The sequence below is a fragment of the Leucopleurus acutus genome (assembly GCF_964270905.1).
Source record: "Leucopleurus acutus genome assembly, chromosome: 2".
In the NCBI taxonomy this organism is placed as follows: Eukaryota; Metazoa; Chordata; class Mammalia; order Artiodactyla; family Delphinidae; genus Leucopleurus; species Leucopleurus acutus.
In genome coordinates this window covers 59,535,531-59,556,720 of record NC_139143.1, presented here as the reverse complement: position 1 = coordinate 59,556,720, position 21,190 = coordinate 59,535,531, and the positions used below count along the sequence as shown (strand labels likewise).

General features: G+C 36.9%; 1 protein-coding gene across 1 annotated transcript in view; it reads left to right on the top strand.

Annotated features, from left to right (window-relative positions):
- Window positions 1–275: 275 nt before the first annotated feature.
- RASAL2 (RAS protein activator like 2) overlaps window positions 276–21,190 on the top strand; it is a gene marked incomplete at both ends in the record, with an annotated part of 376,959 nt that continues 356,044 nt past the window's right edge. Inside the window, one exon of the mRNA XM_082834329.1 lies at window positions 276–477. Coding sequence (XP_082690455.1) covers window positions 276–477 — 202 coding nt within the window. The remainder of the gene's footprint in view (window positions 478–21,190) is intronic.

The window sequence follows — 21,190 nt, the reverse complement described above, 5'->3', positions numbered from 1 at the left end:
CCGGGAGGGACCCATACCTGAGCCCGGACCCACCCCCACCCGGGGCCACGCTGGATCCGCCTCCCGGGCTGGGTCCCGCCCGCCGGCTGCAGGTGGGCAGCAGCGCCCGAGCCGCGGGCAGTGGGCGGCGGGGAAGGAGGTGAGCCGCGTCCGCGCCGGCTGCCTCTCGGGTCCTTGCCCCCGCTGCTGCGCTCTCCTCCTCCCCTTCCCGCAGGCAGGGCGCGGAGCCGCGCGCCCGCCCCGCCGCCGCCGCCGCCTTGTCCCTCAGGGGCACCATGGAGCTCTCCCTGTCGTCCGGAGGAGCCGCGGAGGCGCTCTCCTGGCCGGAGATGTTCCCGGGACTGGAGTCCGACTCGCCGCTCCCCCCGGAGGAGCTGGACGCTGTTGTCCCGGTCAGTGGGGCCGTGGCCGGTGGCATGTTGGATCGGATCCTTCTGGAGTCCGTGTGCCAGCAACAGAGCTGGGTCCGGGTGTACGGTAAGGACCAAAGGCCGTCTTAGAGGCTGATGTTTTGTGTCTTTGCTCAGGCTGAAATTCATTCCCTGGTCTCAGTCCTGTTCTCAGTCCCCATCCATCCTGGGTCCGTTTCCCACATCCCTTTTGGTTCTGGGGTGCATTTTTGACAAGTTTCTCCAGACTAGGACTTGAGGAGAGAGATGTGACTCAGTATGGTCTTTGGACCTTTTCAGGTACCTGCAGTACATTTAAGGTGGAGTTGGGCTATGTAGACTTAATTCTCAGGTGGTGACTTCAAGGGAAGTGTCAGCTGATCTTCGAGAAGAACACACCGTGAAATCAAATGAATGGCGTTTCACTGCTTTCTCTGGAGTGAGGCAAGGCTGGAAACTAAGATATTATGAAACAGCTTAGCAGAGGTTAAGATAATAAAATAAAAATCAGAAGCATTTATTTGGTGGGAACAGTCTAATTCTATAACCTCTTTCTGAACCTCACTCTCCAAAGGCAAGCATTTAGTCCAAGGGGTGTGGATTGTTTCGGATTGCACTATTGTTTCTGGTGCTCTTTGTAAAGTGACTGGGTTGCTACTCAGCAAGTTAAAAAGTGATGAACACACTAAAACTTTCCCTTTCTGCATTCCTAGTAACCACCTCTTTAATTAAAACTGAATGATGAGATTCTATTAGGGCGAGCCTTGTGGCAGCATTAAAACCATGCTGGTTTTGAAAACCCATAGCCCAAGGATTTATAGCCTGGCATTCAGGACTGAGCTGTGGCTTTCCAAAATATTGAAACGTCAAGGTGTTTATCACTTAGCTCACAGGACTATAAAAGACATTAGTAATGTGACTGAGTATAAGATGGCAAATTTGAAGCACCTGAGATCAACACAATGTTAAGATGTTATCCTGCAGTCATGTGCATCTAAGCCCGTTAGTGATCGAGTACATTATGTTTTTTTTTTTTTTTTTTCCATCCTGAACAGGGTATGTGTTTAGTATTCAAGAGTGACTGTGACTTTGAAGTTGTCTTCCTGGATAGTTCAGTTGATTTCGAGACTTTAAGTCTATCACCATGAGAAAGATCATAGAACTGGGAGTCCAGAGATCTGAATTTTGGTCTCAGTTCTTCCACTACATGGCTATGTGATTTGGAGCAGAGCAGGTCACTTTTTTGACGTCTCATTCCTCTTCTGTAAAATGAGTGGATTGGATTAAATAATCTCTTAATGGTCCTTGTAGTTCTAAAAATCCATCAATTTTTATAACCAATTCTTAATTGTATTTTGCTGGATGTTTATAAATGTTTCTTGATGTTATTTTAATTAACTGAAAGAATTAAAGCAAAGAAGTGGGAGATGATGCAAGGTCACCCAGTTCATTCTCAGCAGATTAAAAACTTTAGTGCCTGATTTTTCCACCCACCTGCTGTTCCTACTTAGCCGATGGTTTATAACAAAGATTGGTGGGAATCTGAAATTGAGCTTGAATTAGAGTATATTGTGGTTACAACTTTTTCCTATTCTATCCTTTCTGTCCTTATACACTTCTTTTGCATATTGTTTTTTATATGAAGTTAGAGATAGGGCCTTGTTAACTGCAAGAATATGTATATATGACAATTCAGTATTTCAGTGTCAAACTATTCTGTCTGGATTTTCTAGACTTAGTATTAACTACCTTCTTTGCATATAACTCATAAACCTATGTGCTTGTTTTTGTAGTCCATTCCTAGGGCTAGGTTTGTGTGTATATTCTTAAATATATATTCTCTCTCACACACACATATATAGTGTGCATTTCAAAGCCAATTTGCAGACTTTCTACTGCATTGTAACTTTTTTGTCTTCCCTATCAATTAACCAGAAGTTTTTATTTACTGTTTAGTACTGCTACTTTCCTTCCTCTAAGGCAGCTCATCTTGGGTACTACTTTATTGTCTTTAGTTTGATGTAAATATTCCAAAACTATCTGAATGACTCTTGGCTTTTCTATGTCCTTAGCTAGTTTTTAAGTTGCCTGTTGTATAGCTCTTTGAAGTAAAAAAAATAGAATGTAGAAAATCAATTTGGAAAACAGTTCGTTTTGGTTTTCTTGTTTATTTGTTTTGTGTGTTCAAAATCCTGATTGTTTTGGAACATCAAGGTTCTTTTACACAATTGAAAGAGACTTTGATGAGTGTACTCAAACGTTTTTTAAAGAAATCCAGAAACTAGGCTAGAGCATGCAACTGGGGGTTGAGAACCTGGGTTTTCATTCTGGCCTTGCCACAAATTGTTGTTTAACTTTGGGCAACTAATTTTAAGTCCATGGGTCTAGGTTTCTACATAAAATGTGGAATCTGGAGTAATTGTATCTATGGTACATTTTAGTTTGAGTTTTCTGATTCTATGGCCTACCCTATTATTTAACCTACAACTTTGCCTCCCAATTCCACCCTGACTCTTGGGGCCAGGCATCAAGCAAGCCTTTAATACATTTAAATCATGACTATCAGGATTCTGGGGAGCACTTTTATCAAAAGGTCAATGAACTGAGTTTTGAAAGAAGGAATGTTGAGGGCAGATGTATATTTGTTTGGAATGTTTTCACAAGATAGGAAGGTGGGAATGGGGATCTCAGATCTAGCTCATTCAGTTTTGAGACCTAACCTAGAATAGACCTGTGGGTTTTAAAGATAAGATGCAAAGTAAGGAGCTGTATTAAGTGCTCCTGGCTTCTGGCTATGGTTTATATCCTCTTCAATATACTTAAGGTTTGAAATCAGTATGTAAACAAACAAGAAGAACAGAAGTAACCCCTCTCCCCAAATATCTTAACAGAAACTTTTATTTTATTTATTTACTTACAGAAACTTTTGGAAACAATATTTTATTAGTTTGCCTCACAAAATTTGAAGACTGGGCACTGTTTTGAGTTTGCTACTAATAGGTCTGGCTCTTTGGTGGATTATACCTATATTCAGAGTTTTGTGTATTGTCATGATTACAAACTTTTTGGAATATGTCCAGAGCTTTATAATATGTAGACCTATATTTAGAACACAAACAAATGCACATTTTTGAGACACAGCCAAGAGAAAATAGTTATGCTGTGCTATTCTTCATTTTCTTTTAGTTGCAAAGTGTTTCATTTGTTTTATTTCAATATTATTATAAGTTGTGCCCATGCCCGTCAAGACTATAATATTTTTGACACCAGGGAATCTGTCTGTCTTGTTTATCTCTGTATTCCTATCTTGCCACTCCCTTCATTGTCACAGTGTCTAGCAGATCGATCCCTTCCACGGTAAGTCAGTGTGTGCTGAATGTTGATCCATCTGTCCTTTGACCATCCAGATCTCAACCTGACTGACTGTATGGGTGGTAGAGTAGCTTAAACAAAGGCATGCCACAAACAGCTAAATATGGATGCAGAATCCAAGAGCATCAAATGCAGAACATTTTTCAGATATTTATAGCCTCAAAGTGAAGTCAATTGGCTGAAAAAGCTCAGCAGCCCAGCAAAAGGAAACGGGAACGGCAAAGCCAGCCTCACTGTCTCTGCTTTCTGGTAAACAATGAGGACGTTAAAATTAACTACTTTACCATGAATGGATGGTGAGTGAAGGGCACTATTTGGGGGAAATTAAAGATACCAGTCTCCAGCAGTGCCCGCATTGGAGCTCTGCACCCATCAGTACAACAGATCTGCAGGTGTATGCACAGATGTGCTTTTAAATAGCTAGAGGGGAAATATAGTTCTCATGATGAAGTGATCACCAAGAAACCATATTGTTTTTAATTTTAATAGTATGGGCAGGACTTATCTAAAATATTCAGTTAATAAAATAACATCAACATTATTGCCTACCATTAAGCTAATATATAGCTCATTGTTTATTAATGATTGATAGGGACCTCCTGGAAAATTTCTAAAGGCTGGTACTATTTCAGCAAGCAGAAGAAAAAGGGAATTAATCATACTGCATCAAATATAATACAATTCTAGAAATATGGCAATGGGAATTTGGTAAGAATTTCTCATGAACTGGTTATGAGTTGACAGGGGCAGAAGTCTTATCTGGTTATAGTAAGTAATATTGCTTATACTTCATAAATTAAAACAAAGGATGATTTAATTAAAAAAGTATATTTTATTGCATTTTTAGAGAACATGTTTCTATGTTTACTTAAAATGTTGCAACCAGTAACAAGTCCAGGAAGTTATTTTATTTTGGTCTAGTATGAATTAGTTATGACTAACTCACTGGCCTTATACAGAAAGTTCTTAGCATAATTCACTTTGAATATTCTCAGCAACTCATTCTTTTTTTTAAAAAAATACTTATTATTTTTTAAATTAATTAATTTTATTTTTGGCTGCATTGGGTCTTCGTTATTGCACGTGGGCTTTCTCTAGTTGCGGCGAGCGGGGGCTACTCTTCGTTGCGGTGCGCGGGCTACTCATTGCGGTGGCTTCTCTTGTTGCGGAGCACGGGCTTTAGGTGTGCGGGCTTCAGTAGTTGTAGCATGTGGTCTTCAGTAGTTGTGGCTCGCAGGCTCTAGAGTGCAGGCTCAGTAGTGGCACACTGGCTTAGTTGCTCCGCAGCATGTGAGATCTTCCCAGACCAGGGCTTGAACCCATGTCCTCTGCATTGGCAGATGGATTCTTAACCACTGTGTCACCGGGGAAGTCCCGCAAATCACTCATTCTTACACGTCTTACATATGCACCCCATGACTCCTGTTTTGTGGTAACATGTAGGTAAGTGAAATTGCTCAACCAAGACTAGAAGTTTTATGTGCTCTAGCTAATTGATTGCCAGAAGAAAATCAGTGACTATGTATTCAGTATATCCCAAAACATGTTCATGTTACTTAAGTGTTTTAATTTCCTCAAATACTATTAATTGAACTTTTACAAATGAGTATTAATGTTTTAGGAATCCTTGGGATCTTAAGCTTGAGTTCAGTACTCAAGGATGGGGACTTCCCTGGCGGTCCAGTGGCTAAGGCTTCAGGCTCCCAATTTAGGGGGCCCAGGTTCAATCCCTGGTCAGGGAACTAGATCCTGCACTACACAGCTAAAGATCCCACATGCGGCAACTAAGACCCAGCACAGCCAAATAAATAAATAAATATTAAAAAAATATATTTAAGCCCATTCATTAAAAAAGAAATACTCAAGGATGACTTTGAGTGTTGACACATCATTTTCCCATAATCTCCAATACATTTTATACACAGTAGGAGTAGACAGTTCTCCACTGAAATTAAAGAGAACTTCCAAGAAGGCCTAGGTATATACTGTTTATTTTAAATTATATTGATTTCAAATAGTCCTCCTTTTTTTCCTTCAAGAGAAAATTTATGTGTCTCATTTAAATTATGTATTCTACTAATGTTTTAGATGGTGGACAATTTCCTTTACAACATCTTAGTATTTTTCTACCCTCTATCATGTTGGTTTATTGCTATTTCATTTTCAGAGAACGAAAATACTTTTGCAGAATAGAAACTATACATCCACAATCCCTTGTCCAAAACTGTTTGGATTAGAGTGTTTCAAAATTCAAAACTTATGATTTTAGAAAATACGGTATATATAGTGATATAACCCCCCTAGTGGTGTGTGGAGCAACATCAGTCATGTTAATAGTTCTGCAATTAAACAAATGGACATTCATGCTAAGTATTGTTTAACACTATACATAGCATGGTGTCAGTGCAGGTCAGATTTTACTGCTAGAGAAGTTATGAAAAAAGAGTGTTCAGAGCTTTTTGGGTTTAGGAATTGCCGGTATGGAATTGAGGATCTGTACAAATTCTCTGATGTAAATAATATGAAGTTCTAGATTGCCCCTGTTTATCTGAGAATAGTTTGTTTATAAGGATTGCCTTTATCTTCTTCAGATAATAAGATTCAGTGTATGCACTTTAAAAAATGATGTACAGGGCTTCCCTGATGGCGCAGTGGTTGAGAATCCGCCTGCCGATGCAGGGCACAGGGGTTCGTGCCCCGGTCCGGGAAGATCCCACATGCTGCGGAGCGGCTGGGCCCGTGAGGCATGGCCGCTGAGCCTGCGCGTCCGGAGCCTGTGCCCCGCAACGGGAGAGGCCACGACAATGAGAGGCCCGCGTACCGCAAAAAAAAAAAAAAAAAAAAAAAAAAAAAAAGATGTACAGTTGTATCCTATTTATGATGAATGAAATAAAATTTTCTGATTTGCTAAGGAAAACAAAAGGGATTCATATGACAAAGTAGGCTTTACTGAGATTACTGAAGAAATGGTAGCAAGGCAGTGGTTTCTTACACTTTGTTTTATTAGAAAGAAGGATAAGGTAAATTGAAGTGGAGGGTTTATGTAATTGTTTTTAGCAGTTGCTCTCTGGAGTAGCACAAAGTGATTTGATCACCTTTTAAGTAGGTGAACCACAAAAAAGCATTGAACTAATGACTGAGTTAATCCAGAAAAAATTCAGCTGTCTGCTCCCTTGTCCCACCCTATTGGAATAACTTTTAAGTAACTAGAGAGGTGTTCTGTCTTGTTAACCAGGAGGAGGAGTTTGAAGTGTGCTGAGGGCACTCCGCCCTTGGCAGAGGGATAATTGCTCTCTGATGTTTGTTTCTTCCCAAAGGCTATCAAGTGCTTCTCAAGACCTGTTGGTAGAGAACCTTTTACAAGTTTAATGTAGCTGGTTTTCTTGTGGAAGGCAGCCATCAAGAAGTACATGATATGTAAACAGTAGGGAAAAAAAGATGTCCTGAGGCCCAGCTCAATGGGGTTGGAGGGAATACGGTAAACAAAAGAAATAAAAATTGAGCCCTTGAAAGCAAGCATGACAAAACTTCATTTGCTGCCCTGTGACATAGAAGTTATCATCTTCCTATCTCTATCAGCAGGGTTCAGGTGTTAGGAGTCTTGAGTTTTACCTTCCCTTACTCAATGTAGTTACATTAATTGGTTGTCTGTGGCCACTTTGCTCATAAGGGTCCAGTTTAGATCCTGATTGCATTCTTATTCCCCCATAAATTGTCTTCAGCTTGGCTCAAGTTCTGTTCATGTTGTGTCATTTACAGTAGGCTTTCTAAAAGTATCCTCTCCCTGCTCCTAAGTCTAAGACATTGGTAACACTTGCAGATACTGTTTGGAAGAGTGAAAATTTAGAGAGGAAAAATTTAACATGAGGCAAGAAAACAGAGTTCAGAAGAATAGTGTGAAGAGTTAAAAAGTGTAAAAAGTTGATAGTCCTAAATATTTTTCAAAATAATCTTTTAAGTTTCCTCATTAAGTAAACTGACTCAGGAAATTTAGCTTCTTCCCAAAATTGGAGACAAATTCCACAGTTTGTCAGGATTAGAACTCTTAACCTCAGATTCCTCAGCCTCCTGTTATAGCTTCTAGATCTTACTGCTTTCCCTTAGGGAGATGGCCTTTCAAAGCTGAAGGTCAGTGAGAAATACCAGATTGTTAGTTTCACAGTCTTTAAGGGAAATGCTGGAAGTACCATTACCTAGGTAACAGAAAACAAAAACGGTCAAAACATCCAGAAAGTAGGAGGATGAGAATAATCTCATAGTGATCCTTAGGAGGTAGATTAGAGGACAGATTAGCTCTTTTCCTAAATTCTTTATTCTGCCATTGGAGTGATGTTTTGAGGAAATTTGAATGTTTCATTTATGATCCTTAGAATCCTGGATAATCCTTAGTAGCTTTATACCTCCCTTTTAATTTCTAACCTCTCTGATTCATATTATTAAAAATTTAATACTATTTTCCTAATTATGAATGTAATCCATGCTTAATGTAAAGAATTTGAATTATAGGAAAAGCCAAAGAAAATCAGCTATAATTCCACCTCTTAGAGATAATTCTTCCTTTAATATTTTATTCCAGTTTTTTCTGTGTACAGATATACTTGTTTGTACATATTTGGTATCATACTGCATCTATTTTATATCCTGCCTTTTTCTAATAGCATATTTTCTTATGGCTTTGAAAATCTTTAAAATTTTTTCAAATATATTTTTATTTTTAAATGTAATTTTAAAAATAGGAAATACATTTCCTTCTTTCAGAATTCAAAAGGTATAAAAGGATATGTCATGAGGTCTCTCTCACCCCTCCTCCCCACCCCTCACTTGCCATCTGGCAGGCAATCATTTCCCTCCCACACAATGAATAAATGTTGGAAATTTTTGTGTATCCTTCCATACCTATTCCAGGCATATAGAAATAGATAGATAGATAGGTAAAAACTCTGCCAAGAGTGGGATCCAAGAAATGTAGTTTAAAAAAATTCAGGGTTTGGGAATTCCCTGGTGGTCCAGTGGTTAGGACTCTGCACTTTCATTGCCGAGGTCACAGGTTCAATCCCTGGTCAGGGAACTAAGATCCCGCATGGCCAAAAAAAAAAAAAAAAAAAAGGCTGGGTCATTTTTTTGTGAGGTTAATGAAGTGACTGGAACAAACCCCCAAAGGAAGTTGGTTGGGTGTTCTGGGGGTCTGGAGCCAGTTGTTAATTGCTTAGTATCTGAATTGATAGTATCATAGTTTTTACTGTGTATATGCTTTTTTCTCCTTTTTTACAGAATTGTTAACCCATTATAGGAATTGATCTGGAGTTTGTGTTATTCCTCCCTCGCATCTCCCCTCCACACACACTTATTAATATATCTTGGATATATTTTCCTGTCCATTTGTAAAGTGGTTCCTCATTCTTTTTATGGCTGAATGATGCTTGGATGAATCATAATTTATTAAACCAATCCCCACATTTTGCTGGTGCAAGTGATAGTGCATGAATAATCTTGGATATAAGCCATTTTGCTTGTGTATATCTATAACAAAAATTCATGGAATTGCTAGGTCAAAGATAGATGTATTTGTAATTTTGAAAGATATTCCCAAATTGCTCTTCTTAGGGGTTGTACCTATTTATATTTCTCCAGCAAGGTATGAGAATGCCCATCTCCCCGTACATAGGGAATTATCAAGGATTTTTAATGTGACAATCTAAAAAATTAGTCTTAGTTTAATTTTATTCTTTCAAATCTTATATTACGTGTGATTGAATATCTTACAGAGCCATTTAAATATACCTTTTATTGTGACTGTACATATCTTTTGCCCATTTTTATTGGGTTGTTGGATCTTTTTCTTAGTGATTTGCAGGAACTTTTAGTATATTAAGAGCCCTTTGTCTGCCATGAGTTGCCGGTATTTTCATTTATCTTTTTTTTCTTTTCCTCTATGAGGAAATTATTTTTATGCAGTTGAACGTATCAATCTTCTTCTTCTTCTTCTTTTTTTTTTTTTTTTTTGCCACACTGTGTGGCATGCAAGATCTTAGTTCCCTGACCAGGGATTGAACCTGTGTCCCTGCAGTGGAAGCGCAGATTCTTAACCACTGGACTGCCAAGGAAGTCCCGAATGTATCAATCTTATGGCTTTTTGGTTTTATGTCCTAGTTAGAATGGCCTTTCCTATTCTGAGGTTATAAAATAATAATGGTTTGTCTAGTACTTTCTTGTTTTTATTTTTACATTTAAACCTTTGATCCATTTAGAATTCATCCTGGTATAAAGTATGAGATATAGATACAATTTCACTTTTAGAAAGATGGCTTTCCAGTTATCCTAGCACCATTTATTGAATAATTAATTTTTCCCCACTGATTTAAGATGACTCCTTTATCTTTCATTAGATTGCCATATACATTTTGGTTTATTTCAAGATTTTCTATTATGTTCTGTTGGTCTGTCTATGTTCATGTGCCAGTATCACACAGCTTTATTACTGAGGCTTATATGAAAATATAATTTGTTAATGACTAATTGAATGTAACTGATTTAACCATTATCCTATTTTAAACATTAACATTTTTCAAAAATTTTATATTAGCAGTCTATTGATTCTCTTTGTGCATAAGTCTTTGAACTTCTGACTGTTTCCTTAGGCTGAATTCCTAGAAGAGTATGTTTTTAAAGGCCTGAGACTTAGTGCCAAATTTGTGTGACCTTCTTGGAAAGCAGTTCTTGCCACGAGTATATGAAAGTATGGCTCATAATTTTAAGTCCTACTTCTGTATTGCTACTTTCAACATATTGAAGTATGTTTGCATAGATTTCGTGTAGTGCCTTAAACGTTATTTAGCACATGTTAAATGTGCTCAGAGTTCTAATGTTTATAAGACTGACCTTCAAAACTGAGTGTTTTTCCTCAATGGTACTCCCTTTGATTAATGGCATATTTCCAGGTGAATGAGGGGAGCATGAGTATAGAGTCAAAGCAGTTGGTCTGCTAAAGGTCAAATCCATGACCATGGCCTTATTTATACTACGTTAGACTCTCCAACTGAAATGACCTGACACAGATGCATAATGTTCTAGATACTCTAAGAAGAACATAGTTGGCGACTTTCATCTCAGCTGATCGTGTCCTCCTTCTACTCTTTGTTTCTCAGAGTATTAGAAGGAATTGACATCAGTGATTTGAATATAGGTTCATTTAGTTTTAGCTGGATGAATGACTGAGGTGTATACCTTATATAGCACTGTGTTAATGCTGAGTTTTTAGCATGGGATTCATTTAGGTATGTTCTAGGGAAGTTTATACTGTCAGAGCCAAATTTGAGGAATGGCAACAAGAACTAACATTAATGACAAAAGTAATTTAAAATATTTTCTTCAAAAAAAAAGGGCAGGAATAGGAATTGTTTTGAAAAAGCGTAGTTTGTATAGACCATTAAGCAGTTTTCTTTTTTTTTTTAAGGACTTAATTTTTTTTAGAGCAGATGTAGTTTCACAGCAAAACGAGAGGAAGATAACAGATTTCCCATAGATCCCCAGTTCCCACACATACATAGCTTCCCCCATTATCAACATCCCCAATCAGACTGGCACATTTATTACAGTTGATGAACCTACATTAACACATCATTTTTACCCAAAGTCTACATTAGGGTTTACTCTTGGTGTTGTACATTCTGTGGGTTTGGACAAATGTAAAATGACATGTATCCACCATTATGGATCATACAGAGTATTTTCACTGCTTTAAAAACCCTCTGTGCTCTGTCTGTTCATCTCTTCTTACCCACTACCCCGCTAACTCCTGGAAACCACTGATGTTTTTACTGCCTCTGTAGTTTTGCCTTTTCCAAAATGCTATATAGTTGAAATCATACCCAAATTTTCTTTTATCCATTAGTCATTTGTTTAGCATGTAATAGGAGCACACTTAGAAAGGAACAAAGTAGCTTAACTTTTAATAGTGACATAGAGCAGTTTGAGTGAAATGAAGAATCCTGTATCCAGTTAATATTGTGGAAGTTTGTAGGAGATTTTGTTTGATTTAAATTTGGGCAGGATATACTATATAAGTATCTTGTTCCCATGATTTCCTTAGGCTTGACTCTGTACAATTTTCTATGTATTTGTAGATTTCAAGAATACCCCCGAGTGAGGAAACCCAAGGTCTTTCTAGTGCACGTTCCTATTTTGAAATGGGCCAGTTTTGCCCAGTGGTTGGTGATTAGCCTGTATCAATGAACCTGAAAAAGATGTCCAGCATAGTAGCTACCAACTAAAAAAAGACGTGGTTCAAATCTAAAAAATGACTCTACTTTTAGTATTTTCTGGCTTCATAAAGACTTCATAGTAGTTTTCATTTTTAGAGAAATGAAGATTTATTTGCTAATTTTTGAATCTTGTTTGATAACATGGTTAAGAAAGGACAATATCATATGTGGTGATTCCTATTGAAATAGAAAGATTCTCTAGAGGATTTAATATGGCCATATTTCTTGTTGTTTTATTCAGGTCAGAAAGTCCTAAGTCATTCTTTTTCAAGCACCCCCTAAATCAGTTTGAGGAAATTTTTAGTTACTTGCACTTTAGGTTATGTTTTTGATGTACATCTTGATTGTCATACCTTGAGAAATAGTCATATTACCTTGTGAAGCCGGTAATCTTTCTTTGCCTGTAGCATAACTGGCAATGATAATGTTTCACTTATATAACCAGTAATGTTATTCCATTTACCTGTGAGCATATTCTATAAAATGATACCTTTTTACAAAGTTGCTTTTTTTCTACAGTCTGAAAATACCCTGTATTTTTTTCAATAAATTTATGAAAAATGATAAGTCTTTTCTCCATTTTATTGGGAAGTAATCATGTAAAGTTAGTGATTTAAAGATTCTTGGTGAAGTTATATTGGAATCTGAGTAAGATTGGAACTGAGTTACAATCCAGTACTTTTTTGGGAAAAATTATCCCATCTCTGTTATCCAAGTTCATAGTTACTGTTTCCAGTTTAATATAGTTGTGTTAAAATATATCACGAGCTATTTTTTATAAATTAAAAAAATATATTTATTTGGTTGTGCTGGGTCTTAGTTGCAGCAGGCGGGCTCCTTAGTTGCGGCTCGAGGGCTCCTTAGTTGTGTCATGTGAACTCTTAGTTGCAGCATGCATGTGGGATCTAGTTCCCTGACCAGGGATTGAACCTGGGCCCACTGCATTGGGAGCGTGGAGTCTTAACCACTGCGCCACCAGGGAAGTCCCTATCATGAGTTATCAAAGTAGCATCTTTATGCTTTTCTAAGTTCTCTTAGAATTTAGCAGTATGTCTTATCCTAGCTTCTCTGCCTTTTTTGGAGCCTTGTAGGTAAGAATGGGTATTGAGTTCTTTATTGGTGAACTGAAGGAATAAAAGTGAGGATGCTAGAGAGAGTAACCAATTCACTGTACAATTCAGTGACATTAAATATATTCACAAAGTTGTGTAACCCTCACCACTATCTATACCCACTTTTGAGAAACTGCCACTTTTCCACAACATCTGCACCTTTTTACATTCCTACCAGCATTGCACAGGGTTACAATTTCTCCACATCCTTGCCTACACTTGTTATTTTCCTTTCTTTTTTATTAAAGCCATCCTAGTCGGTGAGAAGTGATATCTCACTGTGGTTTTTTTTTAAATTAATTATTTTATTTATTTGGCTGCGTCGGGTCTTAGTTGCAGCACGTGGGATCTTTGTTGCGGTGCGCAGACTTCTCTCTAGTTGTGGTGTTTGGGCTCCAGAGCACTCTGGCTCTGTAGTTGTGGCATGTGGGCTCTCTAGTTGTGGTGTGCAGGCTCCAGAGCACCAGGGCTCAGTAGTTGTGCCATGTAGGCTCTCTAGTTGTGGCACATGGGCTCAGTAGTTGTGGCGTGCGGGCTTAGTTGCCCCACGGCATGTGGGATCTCAGTTCCCTGACCAGGGATGGAACCCGCATCCCCTGCATTCCCACGAGGGAAGTACCCTTATTGTGGTTTTGATTTTCATTTCCGTCATGATGAGTGATGCCGTGCATCTTTTCATGGGCTTATTGGCCATTTGTATATGTTTTTTGGAGAAATGTCTATTCAAATCCTTCTTTTATATTAATTCTTAGTAGATATATTTGTATTTTTCAAATTATCAGTGATAAGTGTTAATTATCCTATATAGTAATCTTAACTCTAATAACAGTGACAATCATAAGCATGATTATAACAACAACAATAATGTAAAACTTCTTGGCTGCTTACCATGAGCCAGGCACAGTTCGAGGTTCTTTAGGCCTATTAATTTATTTAATCTTCATAACTACCTTATGAGGTAGATGCTATTATTAACCTCATTTTATAGATGAGGGATCAGAGGCGTAGACATATAAAGGAACTTGGCCAAGGTTATGGAGCAAGTTAGTGGCTAGTGTGAGATTTGAACTCAGGCAGTTCAGTCTTGAGTCTGTGTTCTTAACTACTGTATAATTTCGTTTCTCATATATAAGAACTTTAAACTCTTATTATAAAAAGCATTCACTGTGATATTTGTTAATTTGAACCTTGAAGTTTACCTGTGTGTTTTATACAGCACCGTAACTATAAAATAATGACATTTGATGTGCTGGATATGCTTTGGATGTCATGATGCTATTGAACATCTTCGTAGAGGTGTCCAAGTTTTATTAACTGTAGACAACATGAGGAAGCTGTATGTGGGTGAGTGGTGTGAATATTTCTATATTTAAAAAAGGTTACACAAAGTCTATTTGTGATCTAAAATTTATGTATTTTTAGCAGTAATACAAAATATAAAAATAGTGTTTTTTCCCCAATAATGCCTTTGTCGGCCTATTATTGATGTTTGACCAAGCCAGTGAGAATACTGAAATTTAAGAGACCACACATGGGCTTCCCTGGTGGCGCAGTGGTTGAGAGTCCGCCTGCCGATGCAGGGGACACGGGTTCGCGCCCCGGTCCAGGAAGATCCCACATGCCGCGGAGCGGCTGGGCCCGTGAGCCATGGTCGCTGAGCCTGCGTGTCCGGAGCCTGTGCTCCGCAACAGGAGAGGCCGCAACAGTGAGAGGCCCGCGTACCGCAAAAAAATAAAAAAAATAAAAAAATAAGAGACCACACGATCATAAGAACCATGAATCATATTCATCTGGGGCATAGCTTTATTCTAGGATTTACACTTCAAGTGCCTCTCCCCTTTGATATCAGAAATTCTGAAAAGAGAATCCACTTTCATAGAGCCAGGGAAACCCAAGCATTGATCAGAGCTTGGCCATATAAGAGACATTTTAGGATATTTTTAGAATTTACTTGTTCTTTTCCAAAAGCCCAGGAACACTGGCCTCTCATCATTCCTGATTTGTTTTATCTTAGTTCCTCTTGAACTTGGTTATCTTTATGGTGCATATGCTTTGTAGTTTAAACATATCCTAAGGTTTGTATTTCAAGGACTCAGAAACTTAAAGCATGATTTAAACACAGCAAACTGTGAACCAGTTCTGAAATTTAACTTTCCTACTAATGAATTGCAGTTCTTCAAAATCTGTGATTCTTTGAGTTATGGGCATTATAGCAGTGGGAAGTGAGTTATAGTGTTACATTCTGATCTAATTCATACGTCTTAAAAAAACCAATTTGATATAATATATTTGACATACAACAAACTAACATATTTAAAGTATAATTTGATATGTTTTGGAATATATAAATAACTATGAAACCATCACCACAATCAAGAAAATGGACGTCTATTTCCTCTAAAAATTTCCTTGCATCCCTTTGTAATCTTCCTGCTCAATCCCCACCACCGCATCACCAGACAACCACTAAACTGCTTTTTGTTTTTAATGGGTTAGTTTGGATTTTCAAGAACTTTATATAAATGAAGTCATATAACATACACTTATTTCTAGTCTGGCTTCTGTCATTCAGCACATTTTGAGATTCATCCATGTTGTGGCATGTATCAACAGTTAATTTATTTGTATTATCTAGTAGTATGCCACTGTAGATATTCCATGATTATTTATCAGTTCACCTTTTGTTGAACATTTGGGTTGTTTCCAGTTTTTTGGCTATGACAAATAAAGCTTCTGTGAACATTTGCGTTCAAGTCTTTGTATAGACATATACTTTTATTTCTCTTGGGCAGATACCTAAGAGTAGAATGACTGGGTCATATGGTAGGTTTATGTTTAACATTTTAAGAAACTGCCATAACTGTTGTCCTAAGTGCTTGTGTCATTTTACCACCAGCAGGATATGACAGTTCCAGTTTTACTGCCTTACCAACACTTGGTATGGTCAGTCTTTTTAATTTAAGCCCTTGTAGGAGATGTGTAGCAATATCCAAAGTGGTCTTAATTTGCATTTTTCCGATGACTAGTAATGTTGAGCATCTTTTCGTATGCTTGTCAGACATTCATCTGTCTTCTTTAGTGAAATGTCAAATCAAATCTTTTGTCCATTTTTAAATTGGGTTTGTCAATGGACAACAGGTCCTGCTGTATAGCACAGGGAACTGTATTCAATGTCCTGGAATAAACCATAATGGAAAAGAATATAAAAAAGAGTATGTATATGTCTAACTGTGTCACTTTGCTGTGTAGCAGAAATTAACACAACTTTTAAATCAACTATACTTCAGTAAAAAAATAGATTGGGTGTGCCTTATTGAGTTTATATAAGTTGTTTCTGTATTCTGGATACAAGTCATTAATCAGATATGTGATTTGCAGTTGCTTTTTCCCGTTCTGTGACTTACCTAATCATACTCTTAACACTGTCTTCAAAGAATAGTAGTTCTTAATTTTGATGAATATTTTCTTTTCCTTTTGTGGATTGTCCTTTTCATATTTTACATAAGAAAGTTTTGTCTAGTCCAAGGTTGTAAAGATTTTCTCCTGAGTTTTCTTCTAAAAGTTTTATAATTTCAGGTCTGTGATCCATTTTGATTTTATTTTTGTCTATAGTGCAAAATAAGGATTGAGATTTATTTTTAAAAATATGGATATCTAATTGTTCGTGCACCATTTGTTGAAAAGACTGTTTTTTCTGCACTCAAATGCTTTTGTACCTTTGTTGAAGATCAAATATACATGGGGGTTTACATCTGGTCTTTGGTATATTCTGTCTTTCTACTGTCTATCCTGATTCACAAGCATACTATTTTGATTACTATAGATTTCTAGTAAGTTTTGAAGTCAGGTATAAATCCTCTAACTTTGTTTTTCTTTTTTCAAAGTTATTTAAGCTATTCTAGATCATTTCCATGCCTGAATGAATTTTAGACTCATCTTGTCAATTTTATACAGAAAGCCTGCTGGGATTTTGATTGTTGTTGTGTTGAATCTATAGATCAATTTGGGGAGAATTAATATTTTAATAATATTAATAACAGTACATCTCTGTATTTTGTCTTTTAAAATTTTTCTCTGCAAAGCCTTCAGTGTGCAGGTCTTGCACATCTTTTGTTAGATTTACCCCTAAGTATATTATAATTTTTGATGATGTTGTAGATAGTATATTAAAAAAATTAGTTTCTAATTATTTGTTGCTAGTATATAGAACTATAATAGATTTTTGCATTTTTGTCTTCTATCCTGCAGCCTTGCTAAATTCACTTGTTATTTTTAGTGGGTATTTTGTAGATTCTATTAGGTTTTTTATACAGAGGATCATATATAATGTCTGTAAATAAAGAATGTTACTTCTTTTCGGATCAGGATGCCTTTTATTAGCTTTTCTTGCCTGATTACACTGGCTAGAATCTCCAGGATAACGTTTAATAGAAGTGGTGAGAGCAGACATCCTTGACTTCCTGATCTTAAAAGGAAAGCTTTCAGTCTTTTCCTGTTTAAGTGTGATGTTAGCTTTAAGTTTGTGTTTTCGTAGATGCCCTTACCAATTTTAAGACATCCCTTTCTATTCCTATTCTTGATAGTTTTTTTTCAGTCAGTAATGGATGTTGTCAAATGCATTTTCTGCATCTATTGGGATGATCATATAGTTTTTCTTTTTTAGTCTAATAATAATTACAATTTTTTTTTTTTTTTTTTGGCTGTGAGACTTGGGGGATCTTAGTTCCCTGACCAGGGATTGAACCCGGGCCACCACAAGTGAAAGCACCAAGTCCTAACCACTGGACCGCCAGGGAATTCCCTAATTACACTGATTTTTGAGCCTGAAACCAACTTGCCGTTCTTGCATAAACCCTTTGATGTATTATCTTTTTATATGTTGCTTGATTTGTTTGATTCGATTTGCTAAAATTATGTTAAAGAATTTTGTATCTATATTCTTGGAGGAATATTTGTGTGTAGTTTTCTTGTGTTATTTGTCTGGCTTAGGTTTTAGAATGTGCTGACATCATAGTATGTGTTGTGTAAAGTATTTCTTTCTTTTTTGATTTTCTGGAAGAGTTTGTGTAGAATTGGTATTATTTCTTCTTTGTACTTTTGGTACAATTCATCAGAGAAGCCATCTGGACCTGGACTTTCCTTTGTGAGAAGATTTTTTTCACTTCAAATTCAATTCCTTAATAAATATAAGGTCATTTAGGTTATTCATTTCTTCTTGATGAACTTTTGTTGTTTGTGTGTTTGAAGGATTATGTCCATTTTGTCTAAGTTGTCAAATTTATCAGAATAAAATTGTTTATGATATTTCCTTATCCATTTAATGACTTCAGAATCTTTAATGATGTTACCTCTCTCATTCCTGATATTGTAAATTTGTGTCTTCCCTATTTTATCCTCCATCAGTCTGGTAGGTTTAAGTTTATCAAATTTATTGGTCTAAGAACAGCTTTTGGTTTGTCTTTTTTCTATTTTTTCTTCTTTCAAATTTTACTGATTTCTGTTCTGATCTTTATTATTTCCTTTCTTCTGTCTACTTTGGGTTTCATTTGTTATCCCTTTGCTAGTTTCTTAATGTAGAAGCTGAGACCATTGATTTGCAACTTTTCTTTTCTAAGAAAGGCATTTCTATGCTGTAAATGTTCCTCTAAGTACTGCATTAGTTCCATTCCCACACATATGGGATATTTCATTTAGTTCAAAATAATTTTTCATTTTTCCTTTGGTATCATCTTTGACTCATGGGCTTATAGAAGTTCATATAGTTTCCAAATATTTGAGGATTTTCCAGGTATCTTTTTGTTACTAATTTCTAATTTGTGGTCAGGGTATACTTTGTATGATTTGAATCCTTTTACATTAACTGAGACTTGTTTTATGGCCCAGAATATAGCGTGCACTTAAATGCGTATTTTGCTGTCGTGGAGTGGAGTGTTTTATAAATATCTATTAGGTCTAGTTGGTTAATAGTGTTGTGCAAATCTATATTCTTCTTGATTTGCTATCAATTATTGACAGATTTGTTGAAGTCTTTGGTATAATTGTGGATTTGTCTAATTTTCTCTGCAGTTCTATCAGGTTTTTTTTTTTTCTTTGGCTGCATTGAGTCTTTGTTGCTGCGTGTGGGCTTTCTCTAGTGGCAGTGAGTGGGGGCTACTCTTCGTTGTGATGCGCGGGCTTCTCATTGAGGTGGCTTCTCTTGTTGTAGAACATGGGCCCTAGGCACACGGGCTTCAGTAGCTGTGGATCATTGGCTCAGTAGTTGTGGCTCACGGGCTCTAGAGCGCAGGCTCAGTAGTTGTGGCACATGGGCTTAGTTGCTCCATAGCATGTGGGATCTTCCTGGACCAGGGCTTGAACCTCTGTTTCCTGCATTGGCAGGCAGATTCTTTTTTTTTTAATCTTTAAGATTGTGTTTATTTTTTTAAACAGCTTTATTGGAGCATAATTGCTTTACAATGGTGTGTTAGTTTCTGCTTTATAACAAAGTGAATCAGCTATACATATACATATATCCCCATATCTCTTCCCTCTTGCATCTCCCTCCCACCCTCCCTATCCCACCCCTTTAGGTGGTCACAAAGCACTGAGCTGATCTCCCTGTACTATGAGGCTGCTTCCCACTAGCTATCTGTTTTACGTTTGGTAGTGTATATATGTCCATGCCACTCTCTCACCTCGTCCCAGCTTACCCTTCCTTCTCCCCGTGTCCTCAAGTCGATTCTCTATGTTTGTGTCTTTATTCCTGTCCTGCCCCTAGGTTCTTCAGAACCTTTTTTTTTTCTTTAGATTCCATATATATATGTGCTAGCATATGGTATTTGTTTTTCTCTTTCTGACTTACTTCACTCTGTATGACATACTCTAGGTCTATCCACGTCACTACAGATAACTCAATTTCATTTCTTTTTATGGCTGAGCAATATTCCATTGTATATATGTGCCACATCTTCTTTATCCATTTATCTGTCGATGGACACTTAGGTTCCTTCCATGTCCTGGCTGTTGTAAATAGAGCTGCAATGAACATTGTGGCACATGACTCTTTTTGAATTATGGCTTTCTCAGGGTATATGCCCAGTAGTGGGATTGCTGGGTCATATGGTAGTTCTATTTTTAGTTTTTTAAGGAACCTCCATACTGTTCTCCATAGTGGCTGTATCAATTTACATTCTCACCAACAGTGCAAGAGGGTTCCCTTTTCTCCACACCCTCTCCAGCATTTATTGTTTGTAGATTTTTTGATGATGGGGCAGGTGGATTCTTAACCACTGCACCACCAGGCAAGTCCCTCTATCAGGTTTTGTTTCGTGTATTTTGAAGCTTTGTTATTAGGAGCATAAACATTTAGGTGTGTTATGTCCTCCTGATGAAGACATAATATCATTATGTATTTTATTGTTATGAAATTTTCATCTTTATCACTCGTGATATTCTTTGTTCTGGAATCTATTTTATCTGATTTTAATATAGCCACTCTAGCTTTCTTGTGACTTGTGTTAGCATGGAATACCTTTTTCCATCCTTTTACTTCTAACCCACTTGTCTCTTTATAAAGTGGGTTTCTTGTAAGCAGCATGTAGTTGAGTCTTGATCTTTTATCCAGCCTTTCAGTTGGGGTATTTGGACTATTTATATTTAATATGATTGTACTTAATTATTTATATTTAATGTGATTGGTTAGGTTTAAATTGAGTGGTTGGGTTTAAATCTATTATCTTACTATTTATGTTTTATTTGTCATCTGTTCTTTTCTCTCTTTTACTCTTTTAATGCTTTTTGAAATAAATATGTTTTTTTTATGATTCAATTTTCTATTTTGTTTCACTTTAGTGATTGCTTTATAGTTTATAGTATACATCTTTTAACTTATAATAGTCTACCTTCAAGTGATATTACACTACTTCATGTATAGTATAAGAACCTTATAACATTATACTTACAATTCTTCCTTTCTGGCTTTTGTGCTATTGTTGTCATACATTTTACTTCTACTTATAAACCCCACAAAAATATTGTTTTTGCTTCAGTCTTTTAAAAAGATTTATATAATATGGGA